The 23,050-nt window shown below is 37.2% G+C and overlaps 5 protein-coding genes across 6 annotated transcripts; 3 read left to right on the top strand and 2 right to left on the bottom strand.

Annotated features, from left to right (window-relative positions):
* Positions 1 to 7: 7 nt before the first annotated feature.
* Positions 8 to 3,870, bottom strand: LOC120014556 (50S ribosomal protein L1, chloroplastic-like). Its single transcript, XM_038866538.1, has 7 exons — positions 3,443 to 3,870; positions 2,901 to 3,080; positions 2,761 to 2,815; positions 1,719 to 1,846; positions 1,204 to 1,287; positions 577 to 702; positions 8 to 467 (listed from the first exon to the last, which is right to left on the bottom strand). The coding sequence occupies exons 1-7, from the start codon at positions 3,788 to 3,790 to the stop codon at positions 339 to 341; spliced, it is 1,050 nt and encodes a 349-aa protein (XP_038722466.1). The 5' UTR covers positions 3,791 to 3,870; the 3' UTR covers positions 8 to 338.
* Positions 3,871 to 5,390: 1,520 nt separating this feature from the next.
* LOC120014041 (protein RETICULATA-RELATED 4, chloroplastic-like) lies at positions 5,391 to 9,807 on the top strand. Its single transcript, XM_038865955.1, has 9 exons — positions 5,391 to 5,869; positions 6,000 to 6,215; positions 6,585 to 6,653; positions 7,585 to 7,716; positions 7,813 to 7,866; positions 7,945 to 7,989; positions 9,009 to 9,148; positions 9,368 to 9,493; positions 9,573 to 9,807. The coding sequence occupies exons 1-9, from the start codon at positions 5,549 to 5,551 to the stop codon at positions 9,619 to 9,621; spliced, it is 1,152 nt and encodes a 383-aa protein (XP_038721883.1). The 5' UTR covers positions 5,391 to 5,548; the 3' UTR covers positions 9,622 to 9,807.
* A 342-nt stretch (positions 9,808 to 10,149) lies between these two features.
* On the top strand, positions 10,150 to 12,958 carry LOC120014042. The gene is made up of 3 exons (XM_038865956.1): positions 10,150 to 10,305; positions 10,376 to 10,428; positions 12,590 to 12,958. The coding sequence occupies exons 1-3, from the start codon at positions 10,215 to 10,217 to the stop codon at positions 12,773 to 12,775; spliced, it is 330 nt and encodes a 109-aa protein (XP_038721884.1). The 5' UTR covers positions 10,150 to 10,214; the 3' UTR covers positions 12,776 to 12,958.
* Positions 12,959 to 15,201: 2,243 nt separating this feature from the next.
* On the top strand, positions 15,202 to 18,081 carry LOC120014343 (protein PNS1). The gene is made up of 5 exons (XM_038866263.1): positions 15,202 to 15,353; positions 15,448 to 15,816; positions 16,156 to 17,064; positions 17,180 to 17,413; positions 17,526 to 18,081. Exons 1-5 carry the CDS (start codon positions 15,336 to 15,338, stop codon positions 17,703 to 17,705), a joined length of 1,710 nt encoding a protein of 569 aa, XP_038722191.1. The 5' UTR covers positions 15,202 to 15,335; the 3' UTR covers positions 17,706 to 18,081.
* Positions 18,082 to 19,924: 1,843 nt separating this feature from the next.
* Positions 19,925 to 23,022, bottom strand: LOC120014363 (N-terminal acetyltransferase A complex catalytic subunit NAA10-like). 2 transcript variants are annotated; one of them, XM_038866293.1, is made up of 3 exons: positions 22,643 to 23,021; positions 22,063 to 22,385; positions 19,925 to 20,308 (listed from the first exon to the last, which is right to left on the bottom strand). In XM_038866293.1, the coding sequence occupies exons 1-2, from the start codon at positions 22,940 to 22,942 to the stop codon at positions 22,065 to 22,067; spliced, it is 621 nt and encodes a 206-aa protein (XP_038722221.1). In that variant the 5' UTR covers positions 22,943 to 23,021; the 3' UTR covers positions 19,925 to 20,308; positions 22,063 to 22,064. The 2 variants fall into 2 exon arrangements, with proteins under 2 accessions (XP_038722221.1, XP_038722222.1); XM_038866294.1 differs by lacking the exon at positions 19,925 to 20,308 and having other exon boundaries at positions 21,782 to 22,385; positions 22,643 to 23,022.
* Between the last annotated feature and the right edge of the window lie 28 nt (positions 23,023 to 23,050).

The raw sequence follows: 23,050 nt of genomic DNA on the forward strand, positions 1-23,050 counted from the left end.
ATGTGTCTGAAGAAAAAGGAAACCCTAATGTACATTTTCTCTGGACAGACCAAATAAAGAAATACTACCAACTGCCCAGGGATGATCCAAGTGAAATTCCAGTTTGGAATCAAAGAAATCAAATGACATTGAAAATCATAAATATTGACTGCAAAGACTAGTACATGATCTTTTTGTCCATGTTCTGATTAAAATGCAACTGAATCTTACAACCAACCCCATTTCTGGCTTCACTTTGGACATTCCATCTATTCAAACATTGACGCGCTCTGCTCGAGACCCCCAAGAAGGCTGATTGAACAGTTGAAGACATCATATACATGTGTTTGGCTCTGTTTTTACTGAAGCTTATAGTCGAGCATCTCCCTTATGTTTAACCGGATGGATGGCCCCATTGATGAGCATATGTGAGCACTCTTCCAGTAGACTCCTTTGGCACCAGACGGCTTGTTTGCTTCTATTGATTTCTGGGAATAATAAAATGACTTCAGATGTTATGAAAATGCTATATACGGATATTAATGGAGCTCAAAGAATGGAAAACAAGTTGGAAGGGCGCTGGGTTAGAAGGCATACTACTGCAGCTAGAAAGTTAATGAGGAGGTCTTCTTCCGAAAAGTCAACTTTCCCAAACGGAATGTGAACAATTCCAGTTTTATCAGCTCTGTATTCTACTTTTCCTTTCTTGAATTCTGCTATCGCCTGCAACATGAGGAAACCATTTCATTCAACTAGATCAAACAAACGTTATCTATCGTAGAACCCTTACAATCCACACCACTGCTGCTTAATAAAAAAAGTGACCAACCAATCTCAAACTGCCAAAAATGAGATTAACTTGTTTACTTTGAGTTGACATGGATTCTAGTTACTAAATAATATAAACATTTACCTGAGCTGGTAGATAGTCTGCCCAAGTTTGATTTAAGAGAGGGTCTCAACGAACAAACCCCATCCAACTTGGAATGAAGGTATTTTTTTTGGTTGATTGACAGACAAGCACAAGTACATATGAATCCATGAACTCATGCTTCCAATGTACTTTTTCTTAAATTATTTGGCACTAACACTTTACTAGAAGTACGGATGGTAGACAAAGTGAAAACCATAAATGATATCTGGGACAAGTACGATGAAAACATGATGATATTTTCTAAACAAAAAGACAAAGAAAACATTATGATGGAATAGATGGAACCATACCTGGGGTATATTAGTTGTAACAGTACCAGCTTTTGGATTTGGCATGAGACCACGTGGTCCTAGAATCTTCCCTAGGCTGGCAACCTGCAGCAAGCGCAAGTAGTTAGATCTTACAAATTGGGTCTCTGCCCAGACTTTCCCCGTATAAAGCACACACTAAATGGTGAAATCAGAAGAATTACCAAACTAAAGTAATAGGTCATAGCACATATAAAATAATACACTGGAATTGGAGGAAATTATTCAAGTTGCGGATTCTACTTTTACAGAACAAAAGTATAGAAACATAGATATTGGTTTAAACAGGAAATGTAATCATCCTGACATGCACAAAACCTTCAATTGACATTTAAACAGAAAAATGTAATTATGGGTAGCTAACATATGCAAACTGGAATAAAAATTGTAGAAACAGTAGAGTCCTTTAATTTCAACAATACAAATAGAACGAAGACCCAGCCATCATCACTGGAGTTGTGAATAATTGTAAATCAAAAAGATAATTAGAGTTAAACCTTTGGCATCATATCTGGAGATGCAATCAATTTGTCAAATTCCATGAAACCTCCTTTTATTTGTTCTATCAAGTCTTCCCCACCAATTATATCTGCCCCTGCAGCTTTAGCTTCATCGAACTTTTCACCTGTAGCGATTTATTTCAACATATAACGAACCCGGAGAAGAAGATGCAATGCATGCTCAAAGCATCAAGTGAACCTTATCACCTTATAATATCAGTATACCACATTGAAATCACATACAACACTTCTGAATATTGTGTTCCATACGTCATAAAGCAACACAGCACTTCAGGATGGGTATCAAAATTCAAAAGTATAAAGAAAAGTGTGCATTGTCAGCATATCTACACGAACACAAGCATGAAAGCTCAAAACCAAACGAACAGCTCCCAAAGGACAATCGAAATGGCTCATGTATTACCTAAATTAGAAGACAATCGCTAATCTCAAAACCGACTCCTGGCCTAAAATGGAGTTAAATCCACCCCTTTCTCACCACTCCAAACACCTAAAACTTTGGGTATTCACTGGCACCAGAATTATTGCAATAATGCAACCATTAAAGTCCCGTTGGTAATTTGTGCGTAATTCCCTCAACAGCTGTAGCCATCTTATAGAGCAATGTTTGCAGATGAGACTGAAGGACACATCATAGCAATTGCAGTGAAGGATACTTGGCTGAATAGATCGTAATAGACATTACTAATCAAACCCAGAGTGCAATGCATATGGCAAACAATATATCACTGTCCCCTAAAAATTCCCTCCCCCCTTCCCCCAACCTCAGGCTCTTTTTCTGTCATGCACACACACATTGCTCTCCCAGCAAGAAATTAACATAAAGATAAAGGAACCAATCTCTAGCCTTTTGGCTTATAACTGACTTCTACAAATATACCATCACACATTTCATAATAATCTAAGAAGAAAACACGAACTCCATAGCTTTCACATGTATTCAGTGACTTCCCAGTTCCTATTTTCTTCTCTTCTTTTTTTTTTCATGAGAAGAAACTAGAAAGAATAGAGTAAGTACCTTGTGTAAGTACAGCCACTTTCACAGTCTGCCCAGTTCCTCTAGGCAAATTTACCTACAAAAAGTACAGCAATAAAGATTAGTAATGAAAAAAGAAATTATCAGACTATAAAATAAATTATCAATCGCTTTAAACTCACCGTTGCTCTGAGTTGCTGATCATTATACTTTGGGTCAATGTTAAGACGAAAATGAGCTTCAGCAGTTTCTACAAACTTTGTACTTGCCATTTGCTTCAACAAAGATATTGCTTTCTTCACGTCATACTCTTGTTTGTTTTCTCTCAATTTTTGAATTTCCAAGAATCTCTTAGACCTCGTCTGGTATTTCCAATAAAAGGATACAGAACTAAATTCTTGAAACCATAAAATACAAAAGGGAAACTGAGAACATAAAATTCACAAGCCAAAATTGAAGGTAGTAACTAGACAATGATAATCAAATCAAGCCAAAATAATTTGAAGTGCATAACAGACGGAGGAAATACGCAGACAATTTCTTGCGCTCTCTTTGGAGGGAAACATGTTTAAACTAAGACTTTTCAAATTGAAGAACACAATTTAGCCTCATTAATCCAATCACCCAACAATATACACAAACGAATAGTAAGAAGAAAACCCAAGAACTTGTCACAACAAACAGAAATGAAACAGATCACTGGATATAGGCAAACAACACATACTCTGTCTCTCTTCAATGGCAATGCGGCCTTTCCAGTCTTTGGCTTGCGCGGAGGAGCTGTGGTGGTATCAACAGCCGAAACCCCCTCTTCTCCCTCTTCCACACTCTCGGCCACCTCTGTACCTGTGGCAACAGCAGCCGAAACAAACCCAAACCTGGTCTCTCTATGCGAATAGAAACTCAATTTCCCTGATTTCCTTTCTCCAGAAGCCAACGCCAAAGGGCACAGAGATAAAGCCTTGGGCTTGAAGGAGAGGAGTGTGGGGGTCAGGTCCTGCGAGTTCACAATGGAGGAGGCGGGCGCGTAGGTTAACATCAGACATGACTGTGTAGCACACGACGCTGCCATGGTCGTCTCTTGTGGTTCAGCTCTGCAAGTGTAAGTGCGTTTGGCTATTTATCCATACATTCAATTCAAGAGGAGATAAGAACACGTTATAGGGTCTGGTGAATCATAGACCATAGTATTAGTGTAGTAACGAGAATTATAATTTCAATAAAGGAGAAGTCCCAAAATAGCCTCTCTACTTTGTAAAATATGTCGATTGAGCCCTTTAAATTGTTTTTAATCATTCAAGTCCTTGTGTTTTGAAAAATTGGCTAAACAGGGCCCTCATGATAATTTATGTTACAAGTAAGATGAGGCGAAAGTTAAGTAATTGAGCTAGATTTCCAGGTAAAGTCCTATTTGTTGACTAGAAGGACAAGTGTCATTGGTCATGAAATGAAGATACTTGTCAACTCTCTCTACTTATGTATGGGTCAAAAATCGCTCAACCGAAAGGTCCACGCTATGAGCCCTATGGAAATGTGGCTTGGGCTTGATGTACACTTAAGATTGGGCCCGTAAAAGGCCAAGTAGGGCCCAAACGACAGGGATGTCTATTGTAAGATCATTATAGACACTATCATAAAAGCCCATCCACCCATTGAAGGCTCAGAGCCCATTATGTTGAGGAAGCTAAAACCTGGGCCTTGGGTCCAATCAAAGTCCAAGGCCCGTCCGTATGATCAACACGTATTGACCATGTGATCTAAAACATTATAAATAGAGGAGGACACCTCCTCATTTACTCTCTCAACTACCTGGTATATATATATCTCTCTATAAAAGCCTCTCACTTATCTCATTAAATATTTCCTACAGTTGACTGACTTGACCATCAGAGCTTCCCTGGCCAACACCACACAGGTACTCCAACTTCACGGTAAACCTCTCATTTGATCTTGCAGGGTTGTCATAGGCCTCGATCGATGATTACAAGTTGATTGTAGATTTTAGGATCTACAACTTATATAACCATAGTCAAAAATGACGCCAAGCCTTCCATATTCCCTACTCATAAGTATTGGTACAAATCCTCTCTCTTCTCTTACCCCAAATGCCCCTAAAACTACCACCATAACTCGAATTCTCTCTCTTCTCTTGCCACGCAATCACCTCAGTTTCTTGGACTTAAGTCCATCGACAATGCGGGCCTAGTCAAGGAGTTTGGCCTTGTTGTTGGAGTTATTGACACCGAAATCTGGCCAGATCATGAGAGCTTCAAGTCTCTGATTGATGCCGTCGAAGTGAAAGGGGTAGTGTGTGAAAATTTTGAATTTCTCGGCTACAACCTGTAATAGAAAATTGATTGGTGCGAGGGCTTCAAAGAAGGCTTTATGGGTTTGATTTTGATTTTGACTTTGGGTAAGGATTCTAAGTACATGGCTTGAATGATAAAAAAAAAAAACTCAATTGACCCGTTTTACAAAAGATGAGTTATTTTGGGATTTATCACTTTCAGTAAATGGATTTTTTTTCAAAATCATTTTCCTCAATATAATTATTATACAGCATTTTTTTAATTTTGCTGTTTTTTATAATAAAAAATTAAAAATGCTTGATATCAAAATGAAAAAAGAAAAACATAGATACCAAGTAAAAAAAATAAAAATCATGAGTTCTGTTCGTTCAAGACTTTTCCGTCATCGCGCCATCTTCATTCTCCACCACCAAACAGTTTCTCTCACTCTCACTTACCCAGTACACTCTCTCGATCTCTGAAGCCATTCATCGAACACGTAGTTCCCAATTCTCTGTCAGTCTTCTGACAGTGAAGTTTCCATGGCCGCCTTCTCAAACCTCTCCACAAGCGCCCTGTTTCTTACTTCACACAACCATCACCACCACCGCTGTACTCCTCTAAGCTTCAGTATCGTCACCCACCCAATCCCCACCTCGTTCAGCTTCCGCACCCGCCATCCCAGTGACCTCGCTTCCAAATGCAATAGAATTCCTGCGAAAGTAGTTTTCGCCGCTGGATCTGGAGGCGGCGATGCTGGCTCTGGGGGTGGTGGTGGTGGTGGAGGTGGAGGTGGAGGTGGAGGCGATGGTGATGATGCAGGGTCCCAGAACCGGACTGAGGCAATTCTCGTGTTGGCAGAGGTGCATACAAGCATATATTCTTTTATGCATGTGTTGTCATTAGTTTACGTAATTGTAAGGTACGAAATGTTGAAGTGTTTGGTATTATGATTTGGGAATTTCTAATTATATGATGAAATATTATGATTAGGAGGGGAGATCATTGGAGAGCTTGCCGAAGGACTTGGCAGCAGCAATTGAGGCGGGGAGGGTACCTGGATCGATTGTCCGTCGATACTTCGAGCTGGAAAAATCGGCGGTCTTCCGGTGGTTGCTTCAGTTTGGTGGGTTTAAGGAACGGTTACTGGCGGATGATCTGTTCTTGACTAAGGTTTACATTGAGTGCGGTGTTGGAATCTTCACCAAGGTTTCTTTTTCTACTCAACATTATCTTGGACCTAACGATTGATTAATTTATTGGTGAATCTTGTGTGAGGGGATTGGATAACTAAATAGGATTCTTGTTTATCCTCACTTCATTATATGTGGCTCTAATTGCTATGATTTGTTTATCCTTACTTTATGCTCATAGCCTTCTATTCAACAGGTTGATACTTGATATGCATAAAACAATTGGGCTAGGATTTAGATTGTGTGATTTTTCTGAATTTGATCCCTTATCAATTTGAAATTTTCCCGTGTTTTCGGTTAAATCTGCTTTCACATAGTTTCTTTGGTGCTCCTAGCTTGAACTTCTTCATGCTTATAATCTCTGTAAGTATTGGTTAACTTTCAGACTGCTGCAGAGCTGGAACGACGCAGAGAGAATTTTTCAAAGGAGCTGGATTTTGTCTTTGCTGATGTGGTATGCCCATTATTTCGATGAAAACTTCATGGCTTTCTAATTTCTTTGTTGTGGTGTTCTAATTGACCGGTTGTTATGCTCCAACCTAAATATGAGCTAACCCAGGGCCAGCTATGGAACTAAAGAGGTCGAGTGTCAAAGAGAAAAAATAGTTATTAATTGTTAATAATCTAAACTTGACACAAGGTTTTATTGGTTAGATACATTGGCAGCTAGCCTTCACAATTCTGGCAGTGTGGCTTCATGTGTCTAGTGTCTATAAATTTAAACCTTATCCGTGCTCAATGTTAGCTGTGATGCCCCACCTTTCTCCTTGGCGCTGAGGTTATTTTCATTTACCTATTATTGTGCACTAAATCTCATGCAAAGGTCATTTGTGGTCTGACTTTTACTGGATAACTTGGGAAAAAATCACGACTTAATTTTAGCACAACAGCAGAACAACTGAAATTCTTTAAAGTTTAAACCTCCACCTCACTCCCCATACCTTCCATCCTACTCCCATATCTTCCGCTTTCTTACTGTGGATGTTATGTCCCATATCCTTAATCACCTTACGCACTAAAATCCTTCAGCCAAATTCCAACACCACTTCATCACCCATACACATGTATGCTACTAGAATCCCTCTCCTTCCACGACATAATTTACCGCCACCTCAACAGAACTTTTACCAAATACCACCTCAGAATTCCTCCCTCAACCTAAATGGCCCCACCTCTGAGAACCATCCTCAATCCCCACCAAGACAGACAAAGTCAATGCCACCTCCAAACATAGACAAAAATAAATGGTCATCTTTTTTCCCTTTTCCTAGTCACAATGATGAGGAAGCATTCAAAAATAATGGTACACAAAACGTGAATGTTGAACATATTTCTTTTCAGGTGGTATGTTTGTATTGACCATTACCATATATTGTTTCTTATAGGTAATGGCCATAATAGCAGATTTTATGCTTGTATGGCTTCCTGCTCCTACTGTTTCTCTTCGACAACCTCTTGCAATCAGTGCAGGACCTATTGCTAAGTTCTTCTACAACTGTCCTGATAATGCTTTCCAGGTCATTGAGAAATTATTTTGACATGTATTTTACTGCTGTTTCTATTATATGAAACACATTTGGTCAAGTGTTTACTTTATCAAAATTTTCTTGCAGGTTGCCTTGACTGGAACATCTTATACACTTTTACAAAGAATAGGTGCTATTGTGGTATGTCCCTGATTATTTGAATAAACAAGCATTCATTTCAAGAAACAAAACTTATAGCATTCGGAATTTGTTTTCCAGCGTAATGGGGTTAAGCTATTTGCAGTTGGGACATGTGCATCTCTGGTATGTCAGCACATTTCCTGATTTGAAACATCTTGGATTTAATTAAGCCTTCTGGATACACATGTGTTCATTTTTTGGAAGTTGCTTGTGCTATCATTTGTTTAGCATATTCGTAGTTCTTTTTTTTTTTGGTGAATATCATCCTATCGTTCACTACACCATCGACACTTGCATATTAGTTCATATCATCCTATCGTTCACTACACCATCGACACTTGCATATTAGTTCATTCACTTGCTACCTTTAATTCTTATCCTATTTGTTTATCTTTTTTGTATGAAAGGAGAAATACATTGGTGTTGTTTTCCCTTTCAACAGATATTCTATTATTGACATGATGTTTTATTTCGTCTGTGTTTTGATCGTTGTGACCTTAGCACAAAATCTGACCATTGTGCATAATCTTTACTTTGTAACATCGAAAATTTTATATATTAAATCGGATTTTTCTCATGAGTTGATTGGCTTGAACTTGTCACGGCTTTTACCATCCTGTGAAACTTTGTATGTATCCATATCTCACATGAACTCTCTTTACTCATTACAATGGTCATACAAACATTGACTTCACCATTTTTTAGCATGAAAATTTATTTTAGGCTACTAGAAATCATTTCATTAGGCAATCCTTTCTAACTAGTTATGAGTTTTAACGTCTTCTCAATTTAGTATACATCCATATACAATTCTACACTCTTCTCATTGTCAATAGTCACAGAAACATTAATGTTACCTTGTTTTAGAATAAGAATTCGTTTGTTACGTATTTGAAAAGAAAAATAGCCGACCCCAAATAAAGGCATGATGACAAAGACCATTGGAAAAGAAAATAATTTTGATGCTTACTTTAAGGTATAATACTCTCTCTCTTTTTTTCTGTCAATATCGTATTTTCTGGTGAGTAACTTGATCCGCTTGCACTTGTGTTAAAGATGTCAGCTTAGCTAGGATGGAATTAATGTTGTGATGTACTGTACCTTTCATTTGGGAACATTCAAGTAATAGCACAACTTTTCAGATTGGTACAGGTATAACAAACGCATTGATTAATGTCCGGAAGGCTTTTGATAAATCTTTTGCTGGCGAAGCAGAGGATGTGCCTATACTGTCGACCAGTGTTGCATACGGTGTCTATATGGCAGTCTCTAGTAACCTGAGGTAATCACCTGAATGTGCTGCCGCAATATTTGTAACTTGAAATATTAAACTAGTCCCTTGGCCTGACAAGTGGAAATATTCCTGAAAATGATTCAACTCGAAACTTAGTTCGGTGAATCTACGAAGAACTAGCTACTTGTATTGCACTCAACTACTATCTTTCGACGGACTTAACGGGTCTAACAAATATATTTTCCACTGAACTATTTTGTTTAACAGGTACCAAGTACTGGCAGGAGTTATCGAACAACGGATCCTAGAGCCTTTGCTTCACCAACACAAGCTTATACTGAGTGCTATCTGTTTTGCTGTTCGAACCGGCAACACTTTCCTGGGATCATTGATGTAAGACATTTTTAAGGATCTTATCTTGGTCAGTCATTGCAATTTCGTGTTCTCAATTGATATTACATCTCCTGTACAGGTGGGTGGATTATGCACGCTGGACTGGAATCCAAAAGATAAGGGAGTGAACGATTGTAGATCCGTCAAAAAGATAGTTGTGTAGATATTTAAAAAAAAATAAAAAAATAAAGCAAAAGAGTCTTAGGGAAAACTTTGTAAATGATTTATTCTAGTGAATACTGTCGTAAAGTATTTTAGTATGGAGTAATTTAGAGTATTTTCAGTTGTTTGCTTATGAATATTTTCCTTTTTTTAGTGCTGCCTTGGGAAATAAAACAATATCTAACTATATATATATATATATATATATATATATATTGTAGTACAAAAATCTATAGTATTAGTCCTAAAAAATTATTAGTTAGAAATTAAAATAATTTTGGTATTAGCCGTATTCTGTTTATTGTCTTTTTAAATAAATTATTATACGCATTGCGCGGGCCCGCCGTTAGTTCGTTTTTTTTATCAACACCATCTCATTCCCAGTCCAAAGGCTGTTCCCCCTTCCAAAGTGCGCAAAAGCCTCCTCTTTGGGCCTGGCCCAACTAATCCAGAAGCCCACTGGTGCACCCCTCAATAAAAACAGTACCGCGAAAAAGACCAAAATCTGAAAAAACCTAATAACCACCGGTGCACCACCACTCAGACGGCGGACGCAGAGATGACACAAAAGGGGAGTTTATTCAAAGGCCATCAGAAGAAGAAAACAATCCCTCCCAACCGCCATGGAAAGGTCCCTTTAACTCGCAAAGGTCCGTTTCTATATCTTGTACAGTGCATTTTAATTGAACTTGGTATTTAGTGTAAGTAATCTGATTGCAGGGAAGAGATTCGTGAAGCCTTCGAAGTCGTCAAAGGATTTGAACGTTGATCGAGTAAGTTCCTTTATTTTTGAGTCCCAACGATCTCTCTGCTATTTTCGTTGTTGAACTAAATTGCTAGTTTCCCTATCTTTTATATATGAAGAATTCAGAATTCGGTGTTCAATGCATAACTTGATTTACACGATGAAGAATAGCTGGGTCAGGAAATAAGATAGCTTCATTTGTTGCTACAATTTGGTATTGCTTGACTGATGTCAGAGATGTAGCTGGTAGCCAGATAATTGGAATAATATGATGACAAGAAAAAGATGGGACTTGGTCAATATTGTTCTTTATTGTTCTATTAGGAATTAGTAATACAGCTTGAAAGAGTTTAAAGTCTTGGATTTCTTACGAGCTAATTGCTATGCTGCCTGATGTGACACTAGTGATGAAACACTGTGATAACTTAAACATTTTAAGTTCTATGTTTCTATTCTTATTAAGGACTGTATGTTTAGTAATAGTTTTATTGTGGAGTAAAGTTGTCAGCAGAAGAAAGATGAAAGGCATAGCTTAGTACTTGCTTACATATGTAGGGGGGCACGGTTATTCAATGTATTCTGAAATGGAAAGTGATAAGGTACTGGAGTACAGCCTTGGGAAATAGTCATGCATCTGCAGAATTATACTTTGAAGCATATAATCACCTGATGCTCATATATATATTGGCTAGTACCTGGAGAAGCAATTTGTGGTTAATAGTTTTGGCATCAGTAATTTTTGCTTAATGGATTGAGTGGTAATGGTTTATTGATATGAAATTATCTAAAAGATTCAGCTAAGTTGCTAGTAAGCTGCTGAAGGTGTTACTTTGATCTTAATCTGCTGTTGTCTCGGAAGATCCATCACCCTTGTAGTTGTTGTTGACTATTGATGATTGGCAGATTATAAAAAATAATATATGACAATTGGTGCACGATATTGATGTTGGAGAGACTAAGATCTAGCCTTTAGGACATTACGAGGAGTTACAGTTCAAACGACGTAAACCCTGTACTTTGAGTTTTTTAACCACGTCGAACATTTACTGGTTGAGGGTTAAAAATGTCGACTGAGGATTATTTGCCAAAGATGGGGATTTTTCTTCATCTTCTATCTAGGATATGGGTGTAATGGTGATTTTTTTCATCACAACTTGGCCATTACAAACTCAAACTGTCATCATTTTAGTGCGAGAGCAAGACTGCATTTGTCTTCATCAGACTTCATAGTAGTAGTGGTGCCTCGTGCAATGGTTTGAAATTTTCTTCCTCTGCTTCTTTCTTTTTGTAGTGAGTGAAGCTAAAGCTATCTATATAGCCTTGATGATACCTTTGTAGAATGTCACCTTTTAAAGTACAGTCTGTGCAAGATAAGGAAAAAATAATTGTTAACTGAGGCGAGAAATCCTCATTTTCTTGATGATGGTTTATTGTTAGCTATTTACCTTTAAAGCATTTGCTTTTGCAGCAATGGTTTAATAATCATGGTTCCCTTTTATCAATCTTGCTTCTGTGCTTTAATTGCAATCGGCCAAAATATAACCACTTGGATGATACCAAATAGGCAGCTTTGGGGGGAATTGTATATCTTAGGTGACAAGTAAATGAGGTCAATAACTTAGTCGAATCCCTGAAACTTTGGAACAGTTGTAATTTGTAAATCTAGGTGTCACTGGTTTAAACCACACAAACAGCCCCTCCACTTTATGAGAGTAAATTTCAGACATGTTCCCTTCCTGGACCCTGCAGTGGAAGTGCACCACAGATGCTGTTTCCTTTCATTCCCTTGTGACCTTAGCATGAAAATTTATGGTTTACACGATTGATCATTCTCTCTGCCTAACAGAGGATAAAATGTGAATCAGCATCTAGTGACATAATCATCTGTTTTATGCATTATCATTTTTTGTCATCACCTGCAACCCAGTTATTGTTTTCCCTTGTTTGAACGCTGCCTACAATCATGTCACAAATTTGCTTTTTTTCTTCTTCTTCTATGTATTTTTGCATTTTTGGGGGTGGGGGCACATAAGTGTAACAGCAGTTATCATATGAAGCAACGTTTGTATATCTAAAATAGTGAATCATCTATTTGTCTCCTTGTGAACTCTCTTTGTTGCCTAGATGAATAATCTTGGAAGTTACTTGTCCTAATGATGTATTTTCTTGTTATGCATTGGCGTGAGCAGGAGCTGACCAAGTTCATAAACCAATGTAACGAGGCAAAAGCAGCCACCCTTGCTAACAAGGAAGGTGGCCAACTGAGTATTGTCAAACCATCTGTAGAGTCTGCCAGTGGAGCAAAGAAAGAGTCATTATGCCACAATCAAGTGAGAGTTCATCCAGATATTTGGTTTATCTTGTATAATATGTAAGTTGAAAACTTCTGTGCCGTAATTTGCAGTTGTTACAATACTTTTATATTCATTTTCACTCCTTTTTTCATTTGCTTCTCCAAATTTATACGTGGGTTTCATAGTTTTGTATGCATTATAACTATTTAGACCTGCCAATGCCTGGGCCGATAAACCGGATAAAAAATCCGATTGGATTCTCAATGCTTTTTGGCTCTCTGTTTGCCATAAAAAAAAGAAAGGATAGGAGACTAATTGAGTTGTTATATTCTGAGGCTTAAATATTAGTTTTCTAGTGATTGTCCTCAATTTGGTTGTTATTTTGAGTACATGTAATGTGAGACCTATTTGAATAATTCACTTGGTTTGGCGCAGAATACTAAAATAAATACATGAGACATTGTGAGGTGGATCCGAGTCACGGGCCTCATTCGTCTCCACAATCATTTGTGATATAAATAGACACCCTGTTTATGTCACGTGGGACTTTGTTTAATGGTCAAATCAAATTGGGACCTCCACCTCCAATTCTATGGTGAATTCAATCTATAGTCCAATACAAATTTGTTACACGTGGTGTATCAGATCGTTTATTACTTTACTACTGGCTCTCTGTAAATTTTTTTTTATTATGAAATGAAAATGATAGAGATCCCAATCGTTGATATTCCAATTATCCCAACTACTGAGTTGGATGTAGATAATTGTGAGCTCCATGTATCCCACATGAAATCTGACATGTTCGTACAACTTAACAACTGAGATAACTAAGATATAAACTATTGAAATCCCTATCATTACTAATTACGAAATGATACTGAAACTAAGCATCGGAGTAAGGTTTGTGGTGGTCGAAGGAGACAGCTGGGGAGGGCTACCTTAAAAATTTACATGTTTTTTCTATTCTTCTCCAACCCTAAACCTAAACCTCCCCTCCTCTCCCCCATCACCATAAAATCTCCTAAGTTTAACCCAAGTGTTCCAGTAATAATTTGAGACTGTTATGTATGTATCATTATCAATGACGGAAACTATAGTTAGCATGAATTTTCTTTTAATTTTTTTTTTTAAAGTTTGTGTCATGAGACCTCGTGATGCAACATTTTGAATACCAATTCAAGTGTTTGAAACTGTAATCAACTTGTTTATTTCTAATCCCATACTTCGCACACGACTTTTCTAGTGAACCAGATTCATGGAGAATATTTTAACTAGGTAATGTGGATAAAGATTAAGAAATGGGTGAGAATCGAACTTGAAAGCCTCTAGTAAAAAGTGATATGGGGTAGCATCCACCATCTTAGTTTATAAGTTGAATTAATGGAAGCATGTAAGGTTTACTCCCTTGTAGGCAATTTTTACCTGTTAATAAAAAAATTTGACAGTTAAGTAAAGGCAATTCTTGATGATATAAAAAAGGGAAAAAAAAAAAAAAAAAAAAAAGGGTTGAATCCTGTTATTCTAGTAACACAAAAAGGAAATAATTCTCTCCCAACTTTTCTCTCTACATACTCTTTAAAATTACACCCCGCCTCTTCTTCTCAGCATTTTTTAAATGTTTTTCTTTGGTTATTTGTTTTAGTAGTATGTGCAAATGGTGGGATTCTCTCTTGGATTTCCGTTTGGGAGATGACTTTGTTTCAAGAATGGTGTATGATCGGAGATCCATTAGCATGTTATGGGTTTCTAACTTCAAATTCAAATATCGCTAGACATGATTTCGATGAATCTAGATATAGATCTATTTCCAAATTTGTTTGGAGAATTGCTCAAATTGTCGAATCTGTTTTGCTCAAATTATTTTTCATGTTTGTTTGTTTAATTAGGCGTAGTCCAGTGTGTTCAAAATTTTTTTTTGTTTTGTTTGTTTAATCTACTTGAGTATATCCCGATGTAACTTGTAATATAATATTTTGTCAATATAATTAGTCGAGTTTTTATTTGAAATTTTTAGATGTAATTCATTTTTATGATTGTTCGAGTGTCAATGAGTCTCAAATTCTCTATCCTAATTATTATTGACTAAATGAAATTCTATGAACTTAAAAAAAAAAAAAAAAAGTAGGACGAAAAGGAGTTCTCAAAAAATAAATAAAGTAGTACAAAAAGGAAAAGCCAATAATAAATGGAATGGATTTTTATCTTTTACCACTAGAAAAAATTACTAACAGTTGGGGCTATTTCAGTCTTTTCAGATGAAGTGAAATCCCAGGAAGATAAAAGATTCAAATCATCATCAACTCATTTTGTGCATCAATCTCATCCGTCCACCTACTCATCAAGACGCTTGACCCTCTGTCATTCCCTGTACCTTAAATGTATTGTAGTGCCTCCACAAGTTTGGCCTTTTTGATTTTGACACGTCACTTTATTTCCTTCTCAATGGTGCGTGTAGTACACGAATCTCATTCGCCAGTTGAATATTTTGCATTTTATTATCATCGGTGGGTCCTACGTATTTACAGTAACGATAATAGCAGCATCACCAAACAACATATCCAGCGTCCCAACATTTCAGACATCACGTCCTCCTCCTCCGCCGCCGCCAAAGCCGCCGCCCGATAGCAGAGAAATTTTTTAAATGGGTGCCGCAGACCCAGTAAGATTATTTAACCATGACTACTTTTATGCTTAATTTTTTTAGATATATTGGGTTTCACATGCTAATTAATCTATGTGGATGATTTTGGTAGGTGGTACAGAGAGTGAATGAAGCAGATTTCAAAGAAAGAGAGCAACAAGAAGAAGAAGAAGAAGAAGAAGTGAAGAAAGAAGAGGAAGGAGAGAAAGATTTGGAGAAAGGAGAAGTCAAAGAAAAAGTGATATTGGAGAGCAACATTAACAGTAACGGGGATGAACAACAGGGGAGGGACTTTCATGTGTCAATGATTCAGAGATTAAACCCGACTAACCCATTAAGGGTTGTCCTCAATAATGGCGGTGCTTCAAGAGTTGCTACACCTTCTCCTTCTCAGTCATCTCACCCTTTCCAGCCTCGTTCTACACCCACCCAGCCTCATTCTACACCCACCCAGCCTCGTTCTACACCCACCCCACAACAAGTAAGTTTCTGTTAATCTGATTGCAGCAGCAGCAGAAGAACACAGATTTTTCGTCAATTATTTGTTTGGAAAATTTAGGAATTGGTATTTCCTCTCCCAAAATTTGAAGTTATGAAGCTTATTTAATCTACTTTTAAGTTATCATATGTGTAGGTTACACAATTAATTCCCTGGTGGTTTCAACTAGAAGATTAACTGAAATTTACCCTTCTATGAATTTTGCTTAAGTTTATGGTTTTGGCTTTTAATATTTTTTGTGGGTCTGATTTTCCATTCATTATGAAATTTCTGAGTTACTAACCTGGGATTTTTGTGGGTTCTTCTCTTTGTGATAATCAGTCAATTACAACCCTGAATTCAAGAAAATACACAAACAAAATATCTCTCTTCTTGTTCCTCCTGCACGTGGTGGCAGCTGTTGGGTTGGTTTGTTTTCTTGTGTTCAAGGGAATTCAAGGCCTAATAGTTGCATCAGATGAGATTAAAAGAAAAGAGAAGAGGGTACTGGAGCATTTTCTGCCACAAGTTGAGGTTGCATCATTATTGAGCATTACTCTTGCATTCATATGGCAAAAGGCATTTAGAGTTTGGCCTCACTTCATGGTTCATTTCATACTATGGAGCTCCTTCATTATGTCTCTATCTGCTGGAATTCTCCTAATTTGTTTCCAAGAGCCTCCCACTGATGGAGTTGGAGTCTGTCTTATTGCTTTCGCGATTGGAAATGGCTTATACGCCTGCTGGATCACGCAGCGAATCAAGTTTTGTAGCAAGATTTTGATTCAATCCCTAGAGCCGGTTTCGAAATTCCCAGATTTGAATCATCCCACTTATTTGACACTTGGAGTTGGATTCTTGTGGATGTCTCTATGGATTTTAGCTGTTATAGGATCATTGAATTTCTTCTTCCCTCCACTGATCATAATTGCATTAGTATTGAGCTTGGCATGGACTACTGAAGTCATGAGGAATGTTGTGAATCTAACAGTTAGTAGGGTAATTGCTCTGTATTATCTCAGAGGAATGCAATCTAGTACTAAGTTCTGCTTCCAAAGAGCCTTAACTCGGAATCTTGGAAGTGCTTGTCTTGGATCGCTATTTGTGCCGTCTATTGAAGCTCTAAGAATAGTCGCCCGCGCTCTAAACTTGCTAGAAGGAGAAGATGAGTTCATGTTTTCATGTGCACATTGTTGTCTCAGAGTCATGGAATCCATATTCACATATGGGAATGGCTGGGCCTATGTACAGGTATAGCATCGAACTTTCAATCATTTAAACGTATGTCTTATGTCCATTTTGATTCAAGCGTAAACTTGTTTCATCTCATTGACTTGGCCCTAATATGCAATGAAAATTGTTACAGATAGCTGCATATGGTAAAGGTTTTGTGCAAGCTTCACAAGACACTTGGTCACTATTCAAAAATCAAGAAATGGAAGCCATTGTCGACTCCGACATAACGAGCTCAATTTGCTTCCTCAGTGGATGCTGCAGTGGATCTATCTGTGTTATAGTTGTGGCCGCTTGGACAGCCAAAGATTACCAACCTTTCACTGCCACCATCTCGCTTCTCGCGTTCTTAGTTGGATACCTCATGGTTGGTAACCCTTTATGCTAATCTAGCTCATAAGCTGAACCATGGCATTCTTTAATCTTTTCTAGTATCCTTGATGACTAACTAAAAAAATGTCAATTTCATATGCTTACAGACAAGGATTGCCATGGCATTACCACACGCCTGCGTCAGCTGTTATTATGTTTGCTATGCAGAGAATCCAGAGAATCGGTTGTTTGATAAAACAATCAAGGATCGTCTCAACTTGATTAAGTCTGGCCGTGATGTTGTTGTGGCTACGCCCCGAGTTCCGCCTCGATTTGCAAGAACTTAAAACTTACCAGTGTTGTTGGGCAATGACATATCCTGAAAATGTATGGAAATGGAAAGTCATTTGGAACATTTTGGGTTTCCACTGCAATGTGATTACCAAGCTTTGGTCACCTTCAATGGTGTAGGGTTGGGGCTTATGAAGTTATTATTGGATCCAGATAGATCTTCCACAATAGGGTTGATGTGGTACTGAGGTTCCAAATCAACAGTGCTACAATGACACAAAGTGTCTTTTACTTGGATGTCCTCTTGTATCATATTGCATATACTTTTAGGATATTCTGTTACTGAAACCACCTCCTCCATTACTTTATAACTTGTACTACCTTCTAGTGAAACTCCACCATTATTTTTTGGAATCCAAATGTATTTGTTTATTTGATCCTGTAATTGGTGAGTAAAACTGAAGTTTTACTCTACTTTGTCTGAGAATGATATCAGATAAATTTGCCCTTTAGATAGTTGACACGAGTATAACCTTGAGCTGTCAAGTCTGCACACATAGAAGTTTCTTACTTGACAACAGAGTAGTTGAGATAATACCTGGTGTGCGACCACAAATATATTGTTCCCAACGAGAATCGAAGTTACTTGACAACAGAGTAGTTGAGATAATACCTAGTGTGTGACCACAAATATATTGTTCCCAACGAGAATCGAACTCAGTATCTCATGGGTTGTAACTAGAGAGATGCATTAATGATGCAGAGAGGTAGAATCCAAAAGTAGACAAGAGATGCTGCTGCTGTTGTTCTCCATAAACCACAATTTTAATTTTATTCTATTATATTTTGGTCATTCAATTTGCTAGAAATGCAGTGGGACACAGGGATTCTATGCCATTAAAGAATTTGATATACATAATAAAAATTAAAAAAAAGATTATGTCATCTGAGGTGGCTGCTCTATAATGAACAAGATTCTAGAAGACAAAATAGTAATTGTGCCCATTGATTTCAGCATTTGAATAACTTGGTCAAATTTGGTATGATATAGCATCTAGGACTAGGAGACAGAATGATCAACATTATATACATTGAAGATTGAACCCTCACTGTCGATTACCCACAAAAACATGTTTAAAAAAAAAAGAGGTGTAAAAGTAGGGCCCACTCATCTACAAACTCACATTCTGATAAGGAAGGGTGAACATTAATAACAATTATTGTACTCTACAGCTTTAAAAAGTTAATAATTAAATTAGGCAATAAAAATGGTGGAGAATAACAAACATATATATAAAGATCCAACATGTTGTGCGGAAACATTTCAAGGCGTTCATGATATGATTAGCAAATAATTAATGCAAAAACAAAATAGAGAAATTGAAAATCAAGATTAATCTCCCAAAAGAGACAAACAATTTTATGTGATTTGACCTATCTTTATTCTTTCCTACGTCCACATGATAAATCTTGTTGATATAGTTACAAACTCTCTCTCGAATTTTCTCTGAATACAAGGATTCACGATCAATTAAAATATTTATAGTAAGTTAAGATTTACGAACAATTGACCAAAATATTCACAGACATCCGCCATAACACGGGATAGTCCAAGCAAGTTCCATCCACCACCCTAACCTCAGAAGTCAGGGCGATATACCACATAACAAATCAATAATAATTTTATATTTGAAATAATAGGTTGTGCGACTCATCAAGCAACTCAATTTCTCATTGAGACAAATAAATAACACTTGCTTTACGAATGACACACACTTGGTGGTATTATTATAAGGTTTTTTTTTTTTCTTGTAGGATACAAACTATCCATTCCTAGTCAGCACTCCCATATTCCTTCCTATCAATCATGTATTACGTAACCCAGAATACTTTCACAATCATATCCAAACATATTTTATTTTTCAAAGAATCAAATACGTATCCAAGTACTCAACCAATTACTGCTGTCCAAGCACATACTCTATAAAAATAAATTGGTGGCCTTGATGTAATATTAATGGCACACTTGTACCTCACAAAAAGGAAAATCTGACTTCAACACGTGATAATTAAATTACATTGCTATAGGCCACATGTCCATGGACAAAAGTAAATGCATATACTTCCTTTTTTGAAGCCTCCCAAAAAAAAGAAAGTGACATGGCATGAGCATATATGTATATATAAATAAAGCCTCTTTACAAGGAATATAGTGAGCATGACAGACACCAACTTGGGCTATTAAAGTAATTTTGGCTTAGAATTGTCAAAGATGTGGAACAACATAATAATAATATCAATTCAATTATGATTATAGTTCATCTCATCTTTTGAACATGTGAGATTCTTCTGGTGGGTTAGAACCCTAAAATAGTTTCACAGTTCAGTCGCCTACCAATCATTATGTATATGGGCTTTAAAAGTTAAATACACAAAAATAGTAAGGAACTCTTAAGAAGATCCAAAAGAAATGTACTAACATATAACCGGCAAATATATAAGGCTATATTACAGATCCATAATGCCTACCATCTCTTATTTTTCTTTGAAGGTCTTACCATCTGCAGCAAATACTCTTCCTGGCAGCTTTCCATAATCTCCTTTTACGGGTAGTACCAGTCACTGGTCCAAGTATGCAAAAGAGCTATTATGTTTAAAGCTGTTGCAATGTACAAACCAAATTAATATTTGAGTAAAACCAAGAGTCCCAAACACTCATCACAAAAAATGAAAAAAACGCATCCATAACTACAGACACCTTCCCTTGGATACATTGAAAAAGTATGCATTGCACAATGGTATGATATGCCCGTCAACAATTATCTCATCTCATTAATAAATTAAGGAATGTGATCGTAATAGAAACCTATATCACAGTGTCGAGAAATTGATAATAGAATTCCTAATAGTAGAAGAGGTTTTACTGAAAGAAGTATATGACTTGGCCCTATTCATCATTCAGATTATTGTTTATTATGCTGAGAAGACACTCCTATCTCCTGGAAATCAACCTGTAATAGCCTACAATTTGATGATAAAATTGTCATGAATCAAGCAAAAAATTGTTAATTTGGAATCGCATACAAGAATTAAATATCACCAATATTTCTCACTTCCCCCAGCGACTCCTTCAGTCTTTCCTAACCTATGACCAATCTCATTATTTTTCTAGATGATAAACATAAAGATTACTTCTACATCAAGTATCAGTGTTGAATCTGCTCTTGTTTGCAATATGACCTTCCAGTTACCATTCAAGATGAATTTCTCTGAATATGATCCTTCTCTCAATGGACAAGGCTAAATCCAAAATTAGTTAAAAGCTAGAAACACTCCGGAATTTAGGAGCTTTATACCAAATAAGACCAGAATAGAATAAGTGAAGACCTCCCAATGACAATAACATCCTAAAAACGATGTCAAAGAAGAAATTAAATGGCAATCTTTTGTCAGCTCATCAGACAAAAAAGAAGGTCAATTCTCTACCAGGACAAAGATCATATAGTAGAATACCACAATTCTTATATATCTACCTTTTAAAAGTTACCACATTACACCAGAAAAGAAAATCAAACAAATCAGCATGGTCACTCCTACTTTACAATGAATACTAATAAAGCAAACAAATTGCTGTTACAAGGTCTAAATTTTCATCAACAATAATCCAAATAACGTCAGGTCTCCAAACAAAATGTCAGTCTAGATAGAAATGAAGCTACAGTTTTCTCTTTGGCGTATTAAGAGAACAGAAATTAAGAACAAGATCCATTCATGAGGACTATCTCTTTATTTATCAAGTGGTAAATTTGGAAATAAAATTCTCTACAACATTCGCACAAACTAATATATCCTAAAAGCAAACGAAAATAAGTTTACTCAGAATGGTTTTGAAGCAACATAACCTATTCTACAGACCATTTCAACTTCATTTGATTTGTGCTACTCCCATCATTCAGAAAATTGATAAATGGATCAATACTATAAGCAAATGAACTCAACAGGAAACACACAAGTTTCTAACCATTAAACAACTTTTTAAGTACTTAATTACCAGGTGGGTTAAGGAGGGATGCACAGAAAAAACAGACTAAAAATTAAATCCATATAAACAAAGTAGACTGGAGTCTAAATGGCATTAGAAGAGCAAAACATTTATAGCTTCTTGTGCTGGTACATTCTACAGCAAATCGAAACACGCATAAAACTGCAACGGAAACGTCGGCAAAATAATCCAGTATGTAAAACATAAGAAAGCACAAAATAACATTACATATCCATCTAAGTCATGGCAGCAGTGTCAATGTATCACCCAATCCTCACGTACATTATCGCGCACTCATAGTCGTAGAACATATCTATGATAAGTGTAGCCATAAAAAAATCCAACAAACATTATTAACAAAAACTACAAACCATCAACCGGCAGATTTTGACTCTGATTTTGTCATGTCTTTGGAGTCTGATTTTGCCTCCCCTCTCGGTTCTGAACTCCTTGGCTCACCCGAGCAACAACCACCACCATGCTGATGATGATGATGATGATGGTGATGATGATGTCCATGATGATGATTCTGCTTCCCTTTCAACTGCTTCCTCATATCATATGCATCCTCTCCATCGGCATAATACTTTGCCTCTACATCATTAATCTTGTAACCCAATGTTCCATTGTACAGATTATACGCAGCACGATTACTCTTCCTCACATGAAGTGACACATACTCTGCTCCAAACACCTGTCGCACAATATTTTTATCATCAACATGGTATTATCTAGAATATTAAGAGTAATTGTTCTTCTCAATCACAACTATATTCACTCAGCCATCAAAAAATACCGAAAGCTAAACTGCAGAGCTCGATTCTTCAATGACAAAAGCTTTAAAATCTTATCATCGGGATCATCTGAGTTGATCTCATACACAAAAACGCAAGCGCACACTGACTTACTGATTAGTAAAACATCAAAACTTCTTGAATGAAGGTGAAGTACCTGCTCCATGGCTGCTTGGGCGGCGGTCATGAGCTTGGTGGCAATGCCAAGTTTGCGGTGTGTGCGGAGGACGGCGAGGGAGGTAATATGGCCGTGACACTCGTTGGACTCCTCCTCCATCTTGGCCAGGACGTAACCGACGATACGGCCATTGTAGTCCTCGGCGACGTAGAGGAGCTGGGGCCAGGAGAGTATGTGGTAGAGATAATACTTCATCTGGTAGTTCTCCGGCAGACATAGCAGGTTGCAGGCCTGCATCGCCAGCAGGTCCTCCATCGTCGCCTTCCTTATGCACACCATCCCTCCTCCCTGACTACAGGAATTTCTAGGTTTAGGGATTCAAATCAGTGAAACTTCTACTGATTCTGATAGCCCACGACTCGAGGGATCATCCCTCAAATCTCAATA

Source organism: Tripterygium wilfordii, chromosome 14 (genome assembly GCF_013401445.1).
Source record: "Tripterygium wilfordii isolate XIE 37 chromosome 14, ASM1340144v1, whole genome shotgun sequence".
Lineage (NCBI taxonomy): Eukaryota > Viridiplantae > Streptophyta > Magnoliopsida > Celastrales > Celastraceae > Tripterygium > Tripterygium wilfordii.